The sequence below is a fragment of the Uloborus diversus genome, chromosome 3, assembly GCF_026930045.1.
Source record: "Uloborus diversus isolate 005 chromosome 3, Udiv.v.3.1, whole genome shotgun sequence".
NCBI classification, from domain to species: Eukaryota; Metazoa; Arthropoda; class Arachnida; order Araneae; family Uloboridae; genus Uloborus; species Uloborus diversus.
The window spans coordinates 201,107,074-201,127,946 of NC_072733.1; the positions used below are offsets into that span (position 1 = coordinate 201,107,074).

General features: G+C 32.7%; 1 protein-coding gene across 2 annotated transcripts in view; it reads right to left on the reverse strand.

Annotated features, from left to right (window-relative positions):
• LOC129219378 (vacuolar protein sorting-associated protein 51 homolog) overlaps positions 1-14,592 on the reverse strand; it is a 231,071-nt gene extending 216,479 nt beyond the window's left edge. The window contains exons 1-3 of one of the 2 annotated variants that reach the window (XM_054853753.1): positions 14,539-14,592; positions 7,676-7,833; positions 1,963-2,106 (exon numbers count right to left, since the gene is read on the reverse strand). In XM_054853753.1, the coding sequence (XP_054709728.1) occupies positions 1,963-2,106; positions 7,676-7,813 (282 nt within the window). In that variant the 5' untranslated portion in view covers positions 7,814-7,833; positions 14,539-14,592. Of the gene's footprint in view, positions 1-1,962; positions 2,107-7,675; positions 7,834-14,498 lie in introns of both variants that reach the window. The other variant, XM_054853754.1, reaches the window with a different exon arrangement.
• Positions 14,593-20,873: the final 6,281 nt, after the last annotated feature.

Consider the following 20,873-nt stretch of genomic DNA (forward strand, 5'->3'; position numbering starts at 1 on the left):
CAAGTGTCTCCTTTAAGGCCCATTATTTTAGAATATTCAGGGAGGCGCAAAGTGCATATATTTTTAGAATAATAATAGTCATTGGCGTCATCAGATAAAAGTTATTGGGGGGGGGGGGACCATCTTTTAACACTATTAATTTCAAGTTGCTTCAATATATATATATATATATATATATATATATATATATATATATATATATATATATACAGCAAAAATGGATTAACATTATCATTTCATACACAATCTTAAAAACTGAAATATCTTGATTAGCATATTCACACAAAATAAAGAAACTAAATTTCACCAAAGAAATTTTTCCTAGCCAGCACATGTAATAAAAATAACCATGTGTTTTATTTTCCTGTTGCAATTTTTTTCTAAGATATTTTAATGAAGTGTTAAAACAAGATAGCATGATGCATCCGTTTTCTGCATACTTTGAGCTTAGTTAACATACTGAAGCATAATACTGATATAGAAATGGGGGATTTTACATGACTTTCAATGGGGTAGGGAAAAGAAGTTTAAAGGCTTCTTCCCCAAATTTGTTTCGAAAGTGGATGTCTAAACATGGAGTTTTATACGCTCTTTGGTGCTTTTTGAGGGAGGGAAGGTTCAGGTTATCTCTGGAATATTTTCAAAGTTGAAGCCATGAAAATGAAAATTAAAACAATCTTTGATAGCTGGAAGTGGGTTTTGCTCCGGAATTATGGTGGGGGCGCTCTCCTGGAAGTTTTTCAACCTTGAAATTCTAAATTCATAATTTTAGGCTATCGTTGCTGACGTTAGGGGAAGGAATGGGACTTGGATACTCTCCCTTGCTTTCAAAATCAAAGTTTCCAGAACACAATTATAGGCTACCTAACTGAAGGAATAGGGTTTGAGGAGAGTCATTTTCTATTCCACAACTATTGAACTGCTTCGGTTTTCTATACAGATATTTTCAATTTCCAGCTAGATAGTTTATTTGTTTGAAATATGTCTGCAGCTTCAGTAAAAACATTTTAAACAATTTTGACTAGTGTACACTTTTCACTGACACTTTAGGTCTATTTTTTCACATAATTTTAAACATCATGTGCCTCCTGAATCTCTTAATAAAGTTTTGCTTTCCTTTTTTTTTCTTACATTCAAGCACTAATAACTTCTGGTGTGATTACCATTAAAATATTTTAAATCTCTCTAGCTGCATTTCAGTTTTTTACTGTTTAAACATATTTTGGTCGCCCAGGTAAGTTAATTTAGTAATACAGCGAGTCCTGATGTTCTAAAATAATATTTTAAAATTTCATTTAGGAAAAAAAAGTACTTTTTTTTCACTTTTACTGTATTTGCTCGTTTATCATCAGCTTGCTCATTTTTAAAACTGAGAAGGTTTTTTTTTCTTTTTTAATCATTAAAATGAAACTGGAGGGCCATTTCTAAAAAAAGGGGAAGGGGTGACATATCAGTTCTAAAAAGTGGTCTTTTGCTCTTGAAAAACTGTAACTGCTGTTGTAAAAACTCAGAAAAGTTTCTTGGGGATCTTAAGCGTCATCTAACTCAACATAATGTATATCTATCACCCAGAAATTTCTGTCCTTCCATCGTAAATCGCGGAGGGAAAAAAAGTGATTTCTATTGATCATTATAGTCCTTTTTTGGAACTGAAACTGTAATAAGTTCCCCCAAAGTAATAGATTTTATCTTAACAAATTCTAATTTTTGTGGGGTCTGACTCTCAATTATTGAGGGGGTTCAGACCCCTCGGACCCCCTGGCTACGACACCCATGATAATAATAAATAAGAAAAAATCTTTCTTGAAACAGAAAATAACATATTTTTCTGGACATTTTATTGAAACATTTTCTCAGAAATTGCTTTTAGGTTATTTGGTTTAGTTTGTTAAAAACTACACACATAAGCACCATGATTAAAAATGAATACACCATAAAAATTAGTAATCTGAAAGAATATACCTTTCTTATCGTATCAGTTGCACTAATGAACTTGTTGTAGTTTTCGTAAACAAGAGTTTGCATCTCACTATCCAATGCCTGTATTTGGCGATATATCTGATGTTCCTTTTGCATGAGCTGACTTAAGCTGCATTCTTTCAATAACTAAAATAAGAAGGAAGGAATTATATATTTACTAGATTATAATACATAATGTTATAAAAATTTTCCCAGAAATATAATTTGAAATTAAACATAATTTATGATTTTGTTCAAATTTTAAAACTCAAAATTACTATATCTGTTTACAAAATCATCATAAAAATTATTCAAATGCATCTTCAAACATCAAACTTGTGCATTTCAACAGTGATTCTAAGTTAATGACTAATTTTCAAGTAGAACATGTCTTATCTAACTATGCATTAATTTATTCATTCAAAATTTTGAGAAGTTAAATGTACTTTTAAAATTAATATGCTTGCTGTGACCAAGAATAGCTTGAAAATAAAAACTTTCAGGAAAAGTAGTAAATATGAACCCTAAAGGTAGTTAAAAAAAACTTTTTTCAGATAGAGTCCAGGACACCCCCTTTTTTTTAGCCTTACTAACAGTATTATTCTCTAAAAGTTTTAGCCTCTTACTCAGATTTTAAGAGGGTGCTTAATGACCCCTCATTCAACATTAACCATAGCATGGAAAATGTCACAATTTAGAAACATTAAATTTTCATAGCTGGTCTTTTTTTTTTTTTTTTTTGTAAATAATTATTTTATCGCTATGTACATTGACTGTTCAATAAGTAGTAAGACTATTTTTACTGCCATGAAACCCCTCATCGGAATGTGAATTTCTGTGGCATGAAAAATGTCTGTAGTCTGATTAACAAAGCTATAGATAGTTGGCGCATACAGACTCATGTTCCTGAGTATCACGTGATTGAATTGAAGCCTGTTGGCGGCCGCCTGCAAGATGCAGCCAGTTGTCAAAACGGAAGCATTATTGGAACAAAGTTATTCGATTAAAGATTGTTTTCGTCTGCAAAAATCAGCATCGGAGATCTTTGATATGATACGTGAATTCAACGATGAAGCAATGTTTAGAATCAGTACTTTTTGCAGGCTTAAAGCTTTTAAGGAAAGCAGGCAAAATGTGGAAAATATTGAACCTGAGGGACAACCTTCACAGAGAAAATGATTAACACTGCAGCTATTATCATCAAGGGGATCACACAGTTATTTTAAGTCAGTGATTTCTGGCTGTTTTCTTAACTTAAGATACCATTACGAGGCAAACATTTTGAAAGCTGCGGAGGCGGTTTTGAATAAGCTCTCACAAACTTAACGTTCACAAGTTTTTAAGAAGTGGACAGAACGTTGGAACAAATGCATTTAGTCCCGCAGAAGTTATTCTTAAAAAAACAATGTAAATTATGAAGTTTAAAGTTGTTCTGTATTTTTGATAAATTTAGTCTTATTATTTATTGAACAGCCTTCGTATATGCATATTACTCGTGTGTATTATAATATGTAGCATTGTTTTTTCAGTTCAATGTATTTTTTCACCCCCTGACTACACTTATGAAGCTCGGGGGGGGGGGTGAGCACCCTCTTTCAGTTGAAATAGGAATCTAAAATTCTTCCAGTATATTACTATCCTCAAGTCTAAAAATATTGAGAGGTGTCCTGTTATCTAGGAGAAACTTTTTTTGGTACAGATGTGATATATCCTCCTCCTCCCCCCCCCCTGGGCGACATCGGAATTTTTGCACGAAATTGAAATATTTTTCTTGCCAATGAGGCGATATTTTTTTAAGCATGGCATCTCTGGTGAAACTAACCTGTGTTTGGCAACTTAAAGGCAATCTTAGATCTGTTCAAACTTGTTATGGTTCCATGTTGGATAGATTCTTGTTTTTTCGTGCAATATGCCTTATAGGAAAGCTTATTTTGTGTAGAAATAAATTCAGTTGTTGTGTTTTGATGAATAAAGATTAAAAATACCAGTTTCTTCAAACTTGACCGTTAATTAAAAGAGCAAAATCCAACTTGGGGTGTGTCTCGGTAAGGTGCCATTGTTTCATATGTTGTGTTTCAGACTGAGTGTGAAGATATATACAATAAAAAGGTAAAAAATTTTTTAGAATTCAAAAAAAAAAAAAATCACTTCCAAAATTCTTTATGTTTTTACAAAATCTTGAGGGTTTCTTGTAGTTTTTAACTTTGTATTTACAGCATGTAAATTTATTTTACAAAAATAACACGGTTATTTTATTCTAAAAGTTAATTCATATCGATGCCAAGAACTATTCAGGCATATTCTGTAAATGTGCCTCCTTTAGGTACTGAATTTCTGAAAATAAGTTGACTTTAGCATTTTATAAAAATATGAAGGTGTTATTTTAGGTAATATTTAGTAGATATTTTTGGTAGGTATTTTGAAAGCATTTCAGGATAGCAAATTAATGAATGGTATTTTTGTATTGTTTATGTTTGGGATGTTCTGTCGAGACATTTTTACTTTTCATACATCAAAATTTGAACAACTAAGCTTTTTTTTTAGCTGAAACGGGATTTTGGGGATGTTTTCTGCTTTAAACATCTCATATTGAATCGCTTTGCTCTTTTTAGTAGCGTATGAGAAAAGTTTTTGTTCAATGAAATGCATGTTGGAAAATATCTTTTATTTCTATTGGTACATATTTCTTTGGTGAGCTGTGACAGTAATTTGTTAATTTAAGCATTCTAAATACCTTCTAGTAATTTTTCTTAGGGTACAAAAACTTTCTAGGTTCTGGTATTTTTGAAGCAAATATTTGCAATGTTTTTTTGCTGCGGTTTTATGTTGTTTTTATATATATTGTGTTCTGAAGTGATTTGATCATGTTTTTTTATCTAAATTTTTCCTGTTGGCACTAAAAAGGCATGGCTAAGAACGATGTATGAGATATGTTCTTACATTGTTTTCTTGGCGACACTTTCTTGACGTCAACAGGAAAAAGTCGCCAAGGGTGGGGTATATGACATTAGTTCCCTTTTTTTACATGTATTTTTGAACCACCCTAATGAACCCCATTCATGTATATGCATAGCAATATTTTGTGGTAATGATTAAGAATTATTTTTCCCTTTATAAAACAGTATGCAGAATAATTTGGTATGTCGAAGTTGAAATCAACATATGATTTTATAGATTAAAATAAACACAAAACATCATACTTTCAGTTTCAATAGCTTTAGTCTGTCTAAATTTGAAACAAATTTACCCTCAAATAAGTCTTAATGTTAATAAAGAAAACTGAAAATTAAACTAGGCAATACTTTCAGAGAATTGCTTCACTCGAAAACTATTTAAAATACAATTTTTCGATGCTAAGTAAAACTCAAATAGCATGAATACACTACAAACATTACAATTTTCTGAGTAGTTCTGATGTTTTTCAAGAAGATCACTTTTTTTTTAAGTAAAACTTTTGCTACGGAAGAGTTCAGAACATATAAAATTTATAATCACAAAGGGAAAATCCTGAATATCTCAAATGTGCCTACCTACCATTGATTGCCTAGCAGATATGAAAGTGACTGATTAGTGATCAGCTTTATGTTCTTCTTCAGCGTTTTGTACCTCCACTTCCCTCTGACCATCCCATTTATCATTACCTTCATCCTCTACACTTAGTTGTCATGAAGGAAATTCTCATGTCCTGCCCCTCTCCAGTTCCTAGTGCAAGCCAAAATCTATTGAAACTTGAGAGTCTTTCCTACCTCCTTCCAATTTACCTTTTTAAGATTACTCCCCTCTTGTTTCTAACAGAGAGCAAAATCTACTCTATACTTACATTATAAAAGACACATACAGGTTTCAATGAATACTAGTTTCTGCCAGAATTCTAGAATATCTAGTTATTTTGCTTTGTTCAATAAAAACAAATTTAAATGTGCACAAAAAATAATAACTTTTGAGATTTAAAATACAAACCAAACAGCAAACTCAGCAATTTATAACATTATTTTAAACAGACATTTTCTTCTAAAACTTTTATGTTAAATACTTCTTTGATAAGAAAGCATGTAGTAGTTTAATGACTGGATGTGTGTTTATAATAATGCAATGAAAATCGATGATGAACATGCCACGAAGTAAGAGCATTTCAAAGATTTAGCAATTAAATATTTCAACTTTCAATGAGGGGTAATAAAAATTAAGAATCTCTAAAAATTGAAAATTATGAGCAAATATATCAGTAAATAACACATAATGACATTTTTCAATTTTTTAAAACCCTCAAGTATCTAATCGCAGTGATTCATTTTGTGATGAAGATTTACCAGTAAATAAGAACAGTATAAAATAAAAAATACTAGCAGTGTATTTGAAAAAAAAAAAAGCGGAAAAGAAATGTTTAGCGGTATACTCAGGCTGGAAAAAAAATGCAAGAATTATGTGTAAGACAAAAAAAACAACACATAGCATTTCAAATAGTTAAATTTCCAAACAGTAAACTGCCTTGTGCTGGAAAATTTTTATCTTTTAATAATTTGTGCAAGCTTTATTTAATTTTCTTTTTTTTAGCCAGCTGCCTATTGTAAAGATGGTTTTCCAAAAGATTAAGTTTTCATTTGTTGATCAGTCTTCTTATCTTTATAGCAATCACTGGCAAACCATCAGGCCCCTAATGTACAAGGAGGTGGAGCTGATTTCTTCCTTTACCCTTGTTCCCCCTTATGCACTTTATTGCATGGTTTGCCTGCTTTTCACCATAGGTTGCGTGGGAGCACTTTGACTGCTGATGCCTTGGCCATATATTTTTATTATATTTCTAGCCACCTCCAAAAATGATGCAAACCTCCTTATTTTAATTATGATAACACCAAATTTCAACATTCAAAATGGTCTATAACAAGTACTGAAAGAATCTAATGTCCAGCAGCCAAGGACAATACTCCTCCTCAAACATTACTTATTATGAGGTTACAGCTATGGGTTACTAATGGTTTAAAAGGGCAATATGATTATATAATTTTAATGATGATTTTATGACATGTATGATGCATTAATAAAATAAAGTTGATCATGAAAATTACCTTCTCTATTTTCATGCCACCCATAAGTAATCCTCACGTTTTTACTTTTTTCATTTTTTCTTTCAAGATAACTTTTTATTTGGCTTTAACTGACAAGTTAAATAAATGCTCACAAAACTTTGCATAAAAACAAGCATTTATATAAGTTACCCTCGAAATTTAACAGCATTCAGCCTGTAACTAAGATTGGAGATTTAACTAGGTTTGGTCATGCATATAAAATTGATTTTTGCCATACTTTGATCAACTCAATCTTTTAAATATTTATTACAGAATCATTATTTTTGAATCTCCAATAAAATATGAAACTGAAATGTTAAGAGAGAAGGAGACGAGATTTTGAAAAAACGACTTTTAGGAACTTGAAAGTAAACAAGGAGCTTTTGGGGGAAAAGAGACTGGTTGGGAGCCCTGACAACATTAAATCACAATTGTTGCTTAGCATCTAAAAGCTCAAATTTTTCTTGTGTGAAAAAGGAGGAAGGGTCTAAAATGAGTGTAATCAACAATTTTGCAAATTTGTGCTTTAAGAACAATGATTTTCACATTAGAATCCCTAAATATTTAAAAACCTAAAAGGAATGGATCAATTTAATAACTAAATGTAATTCAAAACTAAATGTCATTTGAACAGCTTTACACAAGCTCACCTTATGTAAAAACAAGTCAGAATTAAATTCTGGAGCATTGATGTTATATGGATCAAAACCTTCTTTGTTGTCAATATCTTTAACTCCATAATACTGTTTTAAGAGACCTCGTTTCCTACTTCTCTTCTCATCATCCATTTGAAAACACTAAACACAATCTAAAGAAAATTTTAAAAATTACAAATTAAATATATATTTAACATACTGCAAAAGGAACACACTATCTTACATAACCATGAATGAATGTCAAAAAAAGATCGCAGGTTTTCTAAATGAGGTATCTCTTTCAAGTTTGACCTTTCATTTATTAAAGGAACTTCACGATAGAAAAAACCAGAACAAAATAATTTTCCCTAATTTTTCTAATGGCTAATATTATTGTACCGACACTTTGATATACCTAGCTTTTTTCCCGTTTCAGATAATCAATTAAGTTTTCAATTAACAAAATGGTCAGCTATAACATGAGTTACGTTTTTAGGCAATTAATTTGTTGTGGGGGAGAGGGGGGAGGGGACAAAGGCATACAATAACATGCACTGATTCAAGGGTGAAACTGGCCTGGATTTAAAATTCCTGAAAAGTGCCACATAAAGCAAAGATAGAACAGGTGTGTAGTCAAAAGGAATCCAAATGGTCAGTTTTCATGCTCAAAAATAAATTCTGACAAATTATTCAAAATTATTTTCTAAAACTAAATATTTTGTTTAAAGTATTCGGTTGGAAAATTTCTTGTCACATTGCACAATTATATATTAATATTAATTATTGTTATAGTGATTGCTTTGTCACATCAACTTTCAATTGGAGGAATTAAGGAAGTGGTATTAAGTTGTCAGTTGGCCATTGTTCATGCTTTCCTGCATTTAAAACCGCCTGATTGTCATGGTTTGGATATCAGCTTTGTTTAGTTCCAACGAAAAAAAAATGATATTGCATTAGGTAAAAGATTTACAAATGGAACTCAATAAGCATATTTCTATTCCTTTCATGTAATTTTTTTTTTAAATACTGGAATTCCAGAATTTGTCAGTTGAAAAACCCCAGAAAAGTTTCACTTGTAATGGTAATACAAATACAAAAATACAAAGGTGACGACCAGCAACAGGCTCTGGGCCCAGCTAGGCTGGTCCTAGTCAATTTACAATCCTCAGTGAAGATCAATGACCCTCTTAAAACTATCTACTCCCTTGCTCATTACCACCTCTTCCGGTAAGCTGTTCCAAGGTTCCACTACCCTACTAAAATAATAATTTTTCCTGGTATCCATATTAGCCTGAGATTTAAACAGCTTAAAACAATGACCCCTTGTCCTGTTTTTAGTGTTAAACTTTATCCCCGTAACATCTTTCATTTTAATAAATTTAAACAACTGAATCACATCCCCTCGGTCTCTTCTTTGTTCAAGACCGTACATTTTTAGCATTCTAAGCCTGGAATTGTAGTCTAAATGATAAAGTCCATTTATTAGCCTAGTAGCCTGCCTTTGAACCCTTTCCAATACATTAATATCTTTCTTAAGATAAGGAGACCAAAACTGAACCGCATACTCCAAATGAGGTCTTACCAAACTTCTATATAAGGGCAGAAGAGTTTCTTTAGATTTGTTTGAAATAGATCTATTGATAAACCTAAGCATCTTATTGGCTTTTTTACTAGCTCTGCTGCACTATTGACTAAACTTTAAATCCTGACTTATTAAGACGCCCAGATCAGTAACTTTTTCTGCCTAACTAATGACTGTACCTTGCAAATAATAACTTGTACAATTTCCATGCCCTAAATGTAGCACTTGACATTTCCCAACATTAACAGCCATTTCCCATTTATTAGCCCACTCCTTAATATGATCTAGATGCTCTTGCAGCTGATTTGCTTGTTCTTCATTTTTACAATCCCCATAACTTTGACATCATCAGCAAAACAATTCATGTTCCCAGAAATATTTTTATGAATAAGAAATATTTTTATGACCTGGTTTGGTTCATAGTAAAAATATCATCAAAGCTAAGAATATCTCGAAGAAACAACATCTCCGCTTTTACTGAAAAATGTCGTCTTTTTTTTTTAATTCATGATGAATAGTTTAATTTTTTTACTTAACCATATTATTGTAATCAAATATTAGATAAAATACAGTAAATGAGTGATATTTCTTTTGAGATAGAAAACCTGTAGTTTAATACCTGTTGATGATCACTTTTTTTTCTCAAGTTTTTCTAATCATTGAAGAAAAAATTGAAATGAATACCAAAAGCAGATGATAGAAAAATCAATCAAGAAAATAAACATAAAGTACTTAAATAGTTGTTCAAATGATAATTACAATATGAATAATTTTTACTTAATCGACTCCTAAAGAATGTATAATATTCATGATTTTCTATCTTGCAGTTATACAAATAAATACAAAAGTGACAACCAGCAACAGGCTCTAGGCTCAGCTATGCTGGTCCTAGTCAATTTATCAATCCCCAATGAAGATCAAGAGCCTTATTAAAACTATTCACCCAACTGCAAGTAACAGCTGATTTTGGTTAACTATTCCAAGTAACTACAACCCTGTTGAAGTAACAATTATTCCTAATTTCACGATTAGCTTGGGATTTGAAAAGCTTAAAACAATCAGCCTTGGTTTTGCCATCTATGCAGAAATTCAGCTATGTCCTCCATTTTAATAAACTCAAATAACTGAATCATGTCCCCTCTTACACTCATTTGCTCAAAACTACACATAGTAGGTCAAAACTATTGTAAATGTAAAAATTTAAATTTTACAAATTTAAAATATTACTTATCATTAAATCCTTGCTTGGTCCTGGGATTTTATAATCACTTAATAAGTGATTGGTTAAGACAAAATCCGGATAGCATGAAATAATTATCATGAACTTGTGAATTTTACGTTAACAAGGTTCAATTGTAACAGGAAATTTCATAATTGAGCAATTGAAGGCCAGTCCCATGGACTACTGAATTCTATTTTATGGTGGTCTGAAGCAATTTTTACTGGTCTCGGACCACCGATGATTTTGAACGCTGCTGATACGACAGGTGTTTTTTACATCCTTATGTCTCAGCACTCACCGAAGTGAGAGGGAAGAGTCAAAGCAAACAAATTAGATTCTCTATCTAAAGAAAATGTATGTTTGATTAATTTCTTAGTTTATTGAAGAAAGTAACTTGAAGAATGTTTCTTCTGACTTGTGGAAAAGTTTTAAATTTTTTTACTTTTCCCAGTATCTATTGCAAATAGTGAATATTCTTTCATTATAAACTAAAAGCTATGAAAAATTATTTAAGATTGAATCTACCCAGAAAGACTGAATTCTGTTGGCTTTAATTTTTATAAAAAATGAAACGAAAGGTATTTTAATTTTCATTTCTACAGATTTGTGCTACCATAATAGGAAATTATGCTCATTAATATGTATAATACACAGGATACCTAAAACAAAAATTTATTTCTATGATATTTGGGGGTAATATTCCGATTAATCAGCACAAATGGCATTCTTTTATATCTTTGAACGATTAAATTGCTATTTATTATCAATATAGAGCTTAAATCAACAATTAGAGTTTTTTCTGAATAAAGTATTTCATTTTCAAATATTTAAAAAAAAAACAATTTCTTACATAAAAATTTAAAACAAAAGGTAAAATAGCTTTTCATATGATAATGTAAAAGTAATTAGTATAGCAGAACATAATATCTGTAAAAGGTTCACATAATTAATTAACAAATTTAAAAAGCTAAAAAAAACTGTTTTAAAAAGGGAATACGCTATAAGCTAGGTCGGTGTTCAGTATACTCTAGTTATGCCACTGGCACTCGGTTTTAAGAAGCAATCTGTCTGGGTCCCTTCAGCTTCATAATAACCAAGTTTTTCCTGTATTCATTAGTTTAGTCAAATTTTTAAAAGACAGACCAATATGATTTAGACGAACACGTGAACACAGTTTCCAGATAATTTCCAAAGTTTTCAGAAAGTTTTGATCTTTTTTAACCCGTTCGGGACGAACAATGCAAAATTGCAGCAGCAGCAGCTGCTGCTTCTCCCATCTGAACGGCGCTTATCTGTTTAGTTAGGGTGAATGCTACTCAAAAACCCGAACGATTCTCATTTACATTTCGGTTTCGGAACGAAATGTTTGCTATCAGATGGCGTTACTTATCCATTCCATTCAATTGATTGGTCTCAAACATTAGCATTTCTCTCTCAGACCTCAGGATGGGGCCTATCAAGTGCATGTGATTTATTGGATTTCGTGAAAGAAAATATAAACATGTGCTACCAAGTGAAAAGGGAAACGCATACTCATTTTTAAGGAGTTGTTTCTAGTTTCAATTCCATTTTAAAATGGGATTTCATGGGAGAGATTCTAGCATGGGATTTTACTTTTAGTTTCATTTGTGTAGCCATGGTGAATAGCTATGCCCTTATCTTTCCAAGGAGGAGATATCTAAATTTAAGAATGATTCATCTGTGAATCTTTTGAGAATCAGTGAAACAACTGTATGAAGAACTTTTCATCAGTTGTGCAGCCATTATCAATACACTATCAAAGCTATAGCAATGTAAAAAGGCTGGGATCTGTGTACCCGCAGACCTTTAAGAGACTCATCTGGCCCAAGAAATTGAAAAAAAAACACCAAATTTTTTAAAGTAGCACTAAGGCGTATGAACGTTGCAAATATACACAGCTGGCCTCTGGGGCCCTACAGATTTTGTTGCATAGGGGGCCAAAAGTTACAGATCCAGGCTTGAACATAAGACCCCTTAAAATTCTGTCAAAAACAACAACCTTTTAGTGAAATAAATTTTTAACATTATTTACTAAACTCTTTTATTTCTGAAAGATCAAAATCACTTTCTGCAAAGTTCTGAAAGGTATTTTTCCTTGGGGCGTCTCCTAATTCACAAGAGTGGAGACGGGCTGTGGGTTTCTTCTATGGGTACTGTTACTTTGCATTTATTCACTCCCAGATGAATCTTCATTCCTAATGAGATGGATATTTTTTCCGAGCACTCTTTTGCCTCAAATCATGTGCCATGAATGTGCGAGAGGTTATTTTTTTAAATTAATTTATAACAGTAATTTTCCATATTATTCAAAAGTTTATGGTAACCTAACCAGCCTACACTGTTAAGACTGAGGATTGCATATATGGCACCTTTTAGAATGTAACATTGTAGCACTAGCGGCATCCCTTTAAGGGTGCTTGGTGGCATCCTGTAGCACCCTTAAAGGCACCAGATAATGAGGACTGGGAGGGTACCACCAAAGAGTGTAATTTAGAACTAAATGGCACCCTTAAGCAGGTGCCTCTGATGCTAGAACGTATCGCCAAAAAACGACATTTGTCACCTGCAATTTTAAGCATATCAGTATAAAGAAAAACGCCATCAGTTGAAAATTGGAGGGATGGAGGAAATATGAAGATATATAACTATGCATTGTACATTACGACAAATTTAAGATATTACACAGTTTAGTATTAGCTGAGAGCCAAGGCAGACAGGCCCCTTGTCAGTTTGGCCTCCAGCTCCTCTCATAAAATGTATAAAACTCATACTACTCCGATCACAAGCCGGACCCTTAGTTTCTGACTAGGTTGACATGACCTCTCATCAGCTCTGGCACTATCGAGCAGATCGTTATTTGCCATTAGCTATAGGAGTGTAAGTACAAAAAAAAAAAAAAGAGTTTTGCAGAAAATATTCTTTTAAGCAGTGCTTATCTTGAAGATCTAATTGAAAAAAAAAATAAGATTAAAAATTGAAAGAACATAAGGACAAGGTTGCAACGCAAGCTCAAATGTCTGTCAAGCTATGAATGTCTCAACATCCATAAGCTCACATGTAATCTTATTCCATTTTGAAAAAGGGTTTCTTTGAAACCCAGAAACATGTGTCTACAATGTTTGGCACTCTTTCAACATTGTTATATATATATATATATATATATTTAATAAGCAATAATGCTTTATCTTTATTGGTCTTGTTGAAATAAAAATTTCTTCATATAATAATTATGAAAAATGTTTATTTTTATTCATTCAAAGAACTTTACAATTTCAATATTAATTGGATGTTGTACAATTAATAAATTGTGCGTTTATATTTTCATGACACTAAATTTTTGTTAAAATTAATAGTTTATTTTATCGAAAGCTGGATATTGATTTCTGTGTAATATAATCAATTATATTTTCAGGGGTGCCCACCTAGGGGGGGGGGTCATGGTGCAGACTGCGCCATTGAAATTTATTGCGGGGTGTTTTGGGGGTATTTTTCTCATTTTTAGGGGGGCTCTTGCTTTTAGGGAAGATCTTTTCGATCTTTACGGGCGGGGGTGCACCATTGCTCTAAGGGGGATGGGCACCCTATATTTCGAATTATATTTCAGTTTCTTTTTTCTTGCACTTTACTCATAATTTTATGCATAGAAACTATGCAAAAGCCACTGAAACTTGACCGCCCTCTCCCCTCCCTCTCGTCGTTATAAAAATGTCTGGATTCGCCCCTGTACGTGGCCAAAATAAATGTTCCGCCAGCTGAGTGTATGAATTAGAAATTTTAGGGTGAACACTTGAGAAATATTAACAAACTAATCAATGACCAAAACAACAGCAGGAATTAAACTTTTGAAATACGTGAAACATGAGAAACATAATTTACTCCCAAATTGTGGTTATGAAAACCTTTTACGAGTGATTTCAGTGTATTGAATAGATAGAAAATTTGTAAATGAAATGTTAATAATAACATGAATTATAACAAAGTGTGATTGTAGCCACTGCCCTTTTTAATTTTACCTCCTATTTTTCTTTATAACATAAAATTAAAATCACTCACAGATCGATAAGCGCTATACATTAACCTGCCAACGTAAACAAAGTTTTGTTTGTGACAGTTAACTCTTAACAGTAGTAAAAAATCACACAGCGTTTAAAACCTGACTAGTATAGGGATTCAAGTGAAACACGGCCGATCGCAATGCACCGCTGCGATCGCTATTTCCCAATTTGAATTCAAGTGTAACATTGCGATTGTCTTCAGTCCCAATTCCCTCGCAAAATTTGCAATTGCTCTCGAGCTGTCATAAGTCTGGAAAATCCCTCGCAAGTGCAGAAAAACATCAATGGCGTCTGTTTCGTGAATGCAAAGTTGATTTTAGAATTAATGGAATGTTATTGTTAAAATTTTTAAATTCTAAATTGGCAACTCAATGCAAGACTCGTTTTTTGTTTGCAGTAGCATTTTTGCAGTAGCCTTCATTTTAAATTGGAAGTATAATTGATTTTATTTACTTAAAATATGCGATACTTCCTCAATTTAACTTTGTTTTCATCGACAAATGCAGTACTTATTTTAATTAATGACTTAATACTTGATGGCATAATAATATTTTGCACAGTCATTATACTACTTCGTCGTTTTGAAGAAATCAACGAATATTTTTCCGGCTGAACAACAGTACAAGTTGAATTACGACTGTAATGAGAAATTATAATTAAATTCTCTTCATTGTTGTAATTTTACTAGTTAGTACTATACTACACTGCTTGACAATTGCTAAGGAACAAGTGATTTATGCAAATTTGTACCTTATCAATCACCTAGCCAATGGAAAGAAATTCAAGTTTAGATGGCGTGGTAGACCAAGACTTGTTATCTGTATAAAAGACAGTGCATACACGCTCAAGATTCGTTCGAAAATTCACGCTGTTTGGTTTTTAACAAAAATAGTGCTGGATGTTAAAAAAAGGTTTTTCTCTGAAATACTGTTTGGTTCTTGAAATACTTAAGAGAAAATGTCAGCAAGACATCATTTGAGTATCTACGATCGTGGACGAGCGGTTGGACTACTGGAAGCAGGTCATAGTGTCACCACTGTGACTGCTGCAATAGGTGTATAAAAAAGTGCCATCTCCCGACTAAGCCGGGCTGACAGTATGTCCAAGGTCTTCAAATTCTTCATATTTGTTGCTATTGTAGTCACTCTCTTTTCTTTTCATCTGCATTAGATTGACTTAGAGCTACAATATCCTCGGAAGTATATCTCGGAAATGATTTAACATTCGCTTCAACAAATATAATTTCTAAATCCTCCTTTACTCCAGGAATTCTTTAAAAAAAGGCCGTGTCTTCACTTTTTCTCAGGATTTATGTCTTTTTTTTTAATTCAAAATGTTAATGAGATTTTTCGAGAAATAGAATAATGTTTTCTGCAGTTTAAGTTGACAGAAATTTTATGACTCTCCCCGCTTCAAGCGACAAAAATATTGCTCGCTTGAAGTGAGGTTTGCTCGATAAGGAGAGTTACGTTCTTTGTACCAGCCAAAGCTTTTTGATTCCCTCGCTAAATCCTAGTTCTCGTCTAAACAGGGCTCGTTATATGCAAATTCGACTGTATTAACCAGATACACTACAAGAAACTGTTCCATGGGTAATTGAGACCTTTTAGTAAATAGACAAGTGCTCGAACAAGACGTCTACAAACACCTTCTGCGGTAGCCTCTGATATGCCTTAGCAAACAGCATTGTATCCTTGTTGGCAATGTTTTTGCTCATTTACTTCAAAATTCGCACAGCCAGTGGCTGCAGCTGAGTTTTGCATCTAGTTATATTACAACATGCTTCCTTCGCTCTAGATCCGGCACTTGATGTAAGAGAGAATAACCTGCAATGGTAGCAAACAGTCCGGTTATCACATCCAAAGACTGCAGTTTCGTTCTTATTAGAACTCATCAGTCTGGAATAGTGTGAAAAACCGAGCTGAAGGCAGGTGTCAACTCATTGGAGCTGAGAGCGCCAACAAACTGGTATGCAAAGTAAATTTATCTCACCGGTGAGTGTCCGCAGCATGGTGCGGTTCGACTTGTGACGGGTTAAACAGAATAGCTGTGTAATACTGCATGAAGTACATGGCTGGTTTTAAGACCGGTTAGCTTTTTTTTTTTTTTTTTTTTGTGAGATTTTTGACCAATTAAAAGCAGGTTGACAGAGCCAAGTGATATTTTACTAGTTAAAATGTATTAGTTTTCACCTGCGTGCGTTATTCGTTTGCTCAAGTAACCGCATGTTAACCCAAAAGCGTTTGATAGAGCAGCGGCAAGAAAACAACCGCTAACAACAGAACCATTGACGTCATTTGAAATCCTGTGACCAACCATCAGGGGCAACTGGCAGCTCTATACGAAGGCAAGCATAAAACGCTGGAGAATAGGGAAGTTTTCGATTTTTCAATTTTATTTTTATATCATAGAGTAACATATGAACATCATAGGTGAAAAAAATTTTCCAATACGATAAGTAGTTTTGTTTAAATTAATTTTTAAAGTTCAAGAGATTGTGACGTTAAATGGCACAGGAAGTGACGTCATGCGCTCTTCCACCGCGGGAGAAGCCGACAAAGGACGTGCAGTTGGCTTCGAAGACGAAACGTAAGGCTTACCTTCTCGCCCAGACAACCACAAATATCTGTTAGACATCCAAAAAGATCCACCACATATCTAGATATCTGCTGGATATTTTAGTTATCTGGCAGACATCCAAGAATATCCAAGTCATGGATTTGGAGTTTCTAATATCTACCAGATATCCAGACTGTTACATGTTTTAGATATGGATATTCGGATATCCACTGGACATCTGGGAATATCCAAATCGTGAATTTGGATCTTTTTCACATCTGTAAGATATCCAGACTTTTACATGTTTCAGATATAGATATTTGGATATCCTGTAGATAACTATTCGATAACCTTCATGTTACATAGCAAATGTCTAGGATATATCTTTTTCAAGATATCTCTTAGATATTTGACTTATAGATATTGTAGAGGGTTTATTTACATTCAGACATCTGCGTGAATTGGTTTATTTTCCATGTTTTATTTAAAAAACAATATTTTTTATTGCATTGAAATGTGTGGCATAGTGTTAATTAACTGTAACTTAAACGCTTGAGGCCTCGTGCTCTCAACATTTTACAAAACGTGGTTAATCAGTTCGAGTCGAGCAGCCACGCCACTTCTCTGGCTTCTTGTGTTCTGTTTTGAACGCAAACGATCGCTGTGCTCGATACTTTGAGTTTGTATTATGTATTAATTTGTATTAGTTTATTTCTTCATGTTATTGTGCATATATTTTTGATATACATTGGTTTAATTTGCATTCTAATTATTTTGAATTTTAGCTGTGATTTTATGCTTTGCTTTGCTTAATAATTCGTATTAATAAAATTTGTAGGTGAACAATTACTTAGCATCATTTCTTTTCAATCGTTATAGTATGTTTTTGACATAACTATGTTCTTTTTTAGCAAAACTAACATAATGGTTTAACGGTTGAAAAATTTTTTCTAGCATAAACTTGTTTATTTTTGTAGCATAACTAGCTAACTTCATGCGCTATGCGAAGGCCGAGCATAATTCAAAGATGGCAACAGGCCCAGCTGTAGATACTAGTCTTCCCAATCTATTATTTAATTTTTTTATGTACAGTACTTGTTTATGTGTATGTAAATAAAGATCTTTGAGCTATTTCTGTCGGTTTCTCTAAATTTTTAATAAAAGGATTCATTTCACTAAAATATTTGTCATAAGATATAATTTTTATGCATTATAATTGTTATACGATATAGTTTTTCATCTTTTCAAAAAAGTGGAATGAAGTCAAGATTACAGTTCCAAACACAATGTACATAATTTGATTATACAGGTTTAGGGAAACCTGAAAAAGCAGAGAGAGTTCAGGAAATTCAAAAGTCCTAGAAATTTTAATAAACTTTTTACAACTCTGGAAAATGCAGGGAATTTTTATTAAATTAAAGTTGCAAAAATCAATGGCCAAATATGTAAACTTCCAAAACTACAAAAAAATGCGATTTTTAAACCTGTAATTTTGCTTACAGCTTTAAAGTATATTTAAAACTGCATCAAATCCAAGGAACGTCGCTTTTGATATCTCATATACATCTACGAGATTTAAAATGCATATCTATTTCATAACTATACGATATCCTAGAGCTATCTGGATATAATATCGTTTGAACATGAAAGAGATATCTATAGCATATCCAAGAGCTATCCAAAAACCTCCCTTCCATATCTCCAGCATATCCAAGGGAGATCGAGATATCTCGACGTCGCTTGGATTCCAGACGTTGCAACCTTTTTACCTCTGGTGGATATTCTCTTGGACATTCGGATATGCTATAGATATCTGTTGGATAAGGTCAATGTTCAGCGTCCCAAGTAACATAAATCACGTTACATCACGTTGCTCTGAAGCATTGACATCACGTTACTGGTAACGTTGATAGAGCGAAAATATGTCTCGTTGCAAAACGCAAAAGCAACGGTTTTAGCAACGTTACATCAACGGTTTCAGTAATGTTACATCAACGATTTTTGAAACGTTACATCAACCTTTATTTATCACGTTACATCACGTTGCTTTTAAATGTCGTAATAAGATTTTTTTTTTCTTTTCCAAAGCTTGAATAAAGTTTTTTTTCCTTGGTGAGAATGGAGGTGAATTCATTGAACCCTTAATTTTTGATACAGTAAGTATTCTGCTTTTTTTGTTGATGCAATTATTGTTAATATACTTTCATAAAATCTTTACATGTTTTTTTTTTTCTTTTTTTTTTAATTTATAAAATGTCTCATGCCGTTTAAAAGCGTTCGAGTATTCTCACACTGTTGCTTCATGTACAATATTTTGTAAGAGCATTCCTGACATTTAAAATAAACAGAGCATAACATAGCAATGTCGAATTTACATCAAGTGGAGTTCTATTAATCGCCAAAATTAACGATAAAACTACAAATTAAATAAAAACTTCTTTCATACATAAATCCTTGAAAAAAAATTATTATTATTACTGAACAACTCCAGAAATGTTTTTCGAAAGGCATGAAAGTTATGAAAAACTCCTCTTACATCAGTGCTTTAACAAAAATTTGCAGTATTATTATTAAAGATAATTTCAGTTACATGACAACATTTTTTTCAAAAAATTGCTACAATTGTTTCGTCAAAATCATTCTGCAAAAGTCGATTAAATGAGTAAAAAATGGTATCATTTATCGCTTTTATAGGAACATATCTCCAAGCTTCAGCATCTTTTTAAGAAATCAATGAATAAATACTCAAATAAAAACTTCAAACATTATTCTTTTAAACAATATTTTAAATAAAATACGGTGGGAAAAATACTCAAACTCCGACCAACGGCGGTTCATTAACTTCATAAAAATATGTAATAACAATTTTTTAAATTAAATAAGTATATCAACAATAATACACTAACAATAATACAAAGTACTTACCGCTAAAAGTGATGAGAGATCGCGACTGCCAAGCTGCAAAACAATGGCGGCATAGCAAGCCAGAAGTTGTTTACTGAAAATGGCCACTAGGATTCGGAGGTTGCCGAAGACGAGGCAAGGTGCAACGAAAAGTAACGATAAGTAACGTTTCTTTTGCAACTGTTTGTCAACGTTACAAATTTAAGAGATTTGCAACGTGATGTAACGTTTCAAAATTACGCTTTTTGTAACGAATCGATAAAGCAGCGTGATATCGCGATGCTTGGGAAACGGTAACGATATTTCAATTAATTGCAACGTGATGTAACGATGACGTAACGTTTCAGTGTTACTTGGGTTGTTATCCCTTAGATATCTATAGGAAGTAGTTTGGAGATATGTGGCTGTCTGGGCGCATTTTACTCCTCGCGTTTCTGGAACATTAAATCTATCATCCTCTCGGAAATATTCGAATACCATCATTGATGTTACTTAAGGAAGATTATTAGATTGTGCTTTATCGAATCCGGCCTCCATAGTGTGTTCAAAAGGATTATTGAATTTCTAAAAAATAAAAATATCAGCGCGCTCAAAATGTCCGTAGCGAAAACAAGGGATCTTTGGCGGAAGGCTGCCCATTAGTGCCCTGTGACGTAAGCTCGTGACGTTTCAGAAGAGCGCACTTTTGCGCTTGGATTTTTAAAAATTCATTAAAAATCAATCACGGTGTTTTAAAATTCGGCGATGGTGATTTTTTTTTTGTTTTGAGGGTCAATTAACAACGCAGTGACGTCATATGAATAAAGTAAATTCTCTAATTTTTGTCAAAAAAAAAAAAAAAAAAACAATATCACTCCATGCCGTTATTAT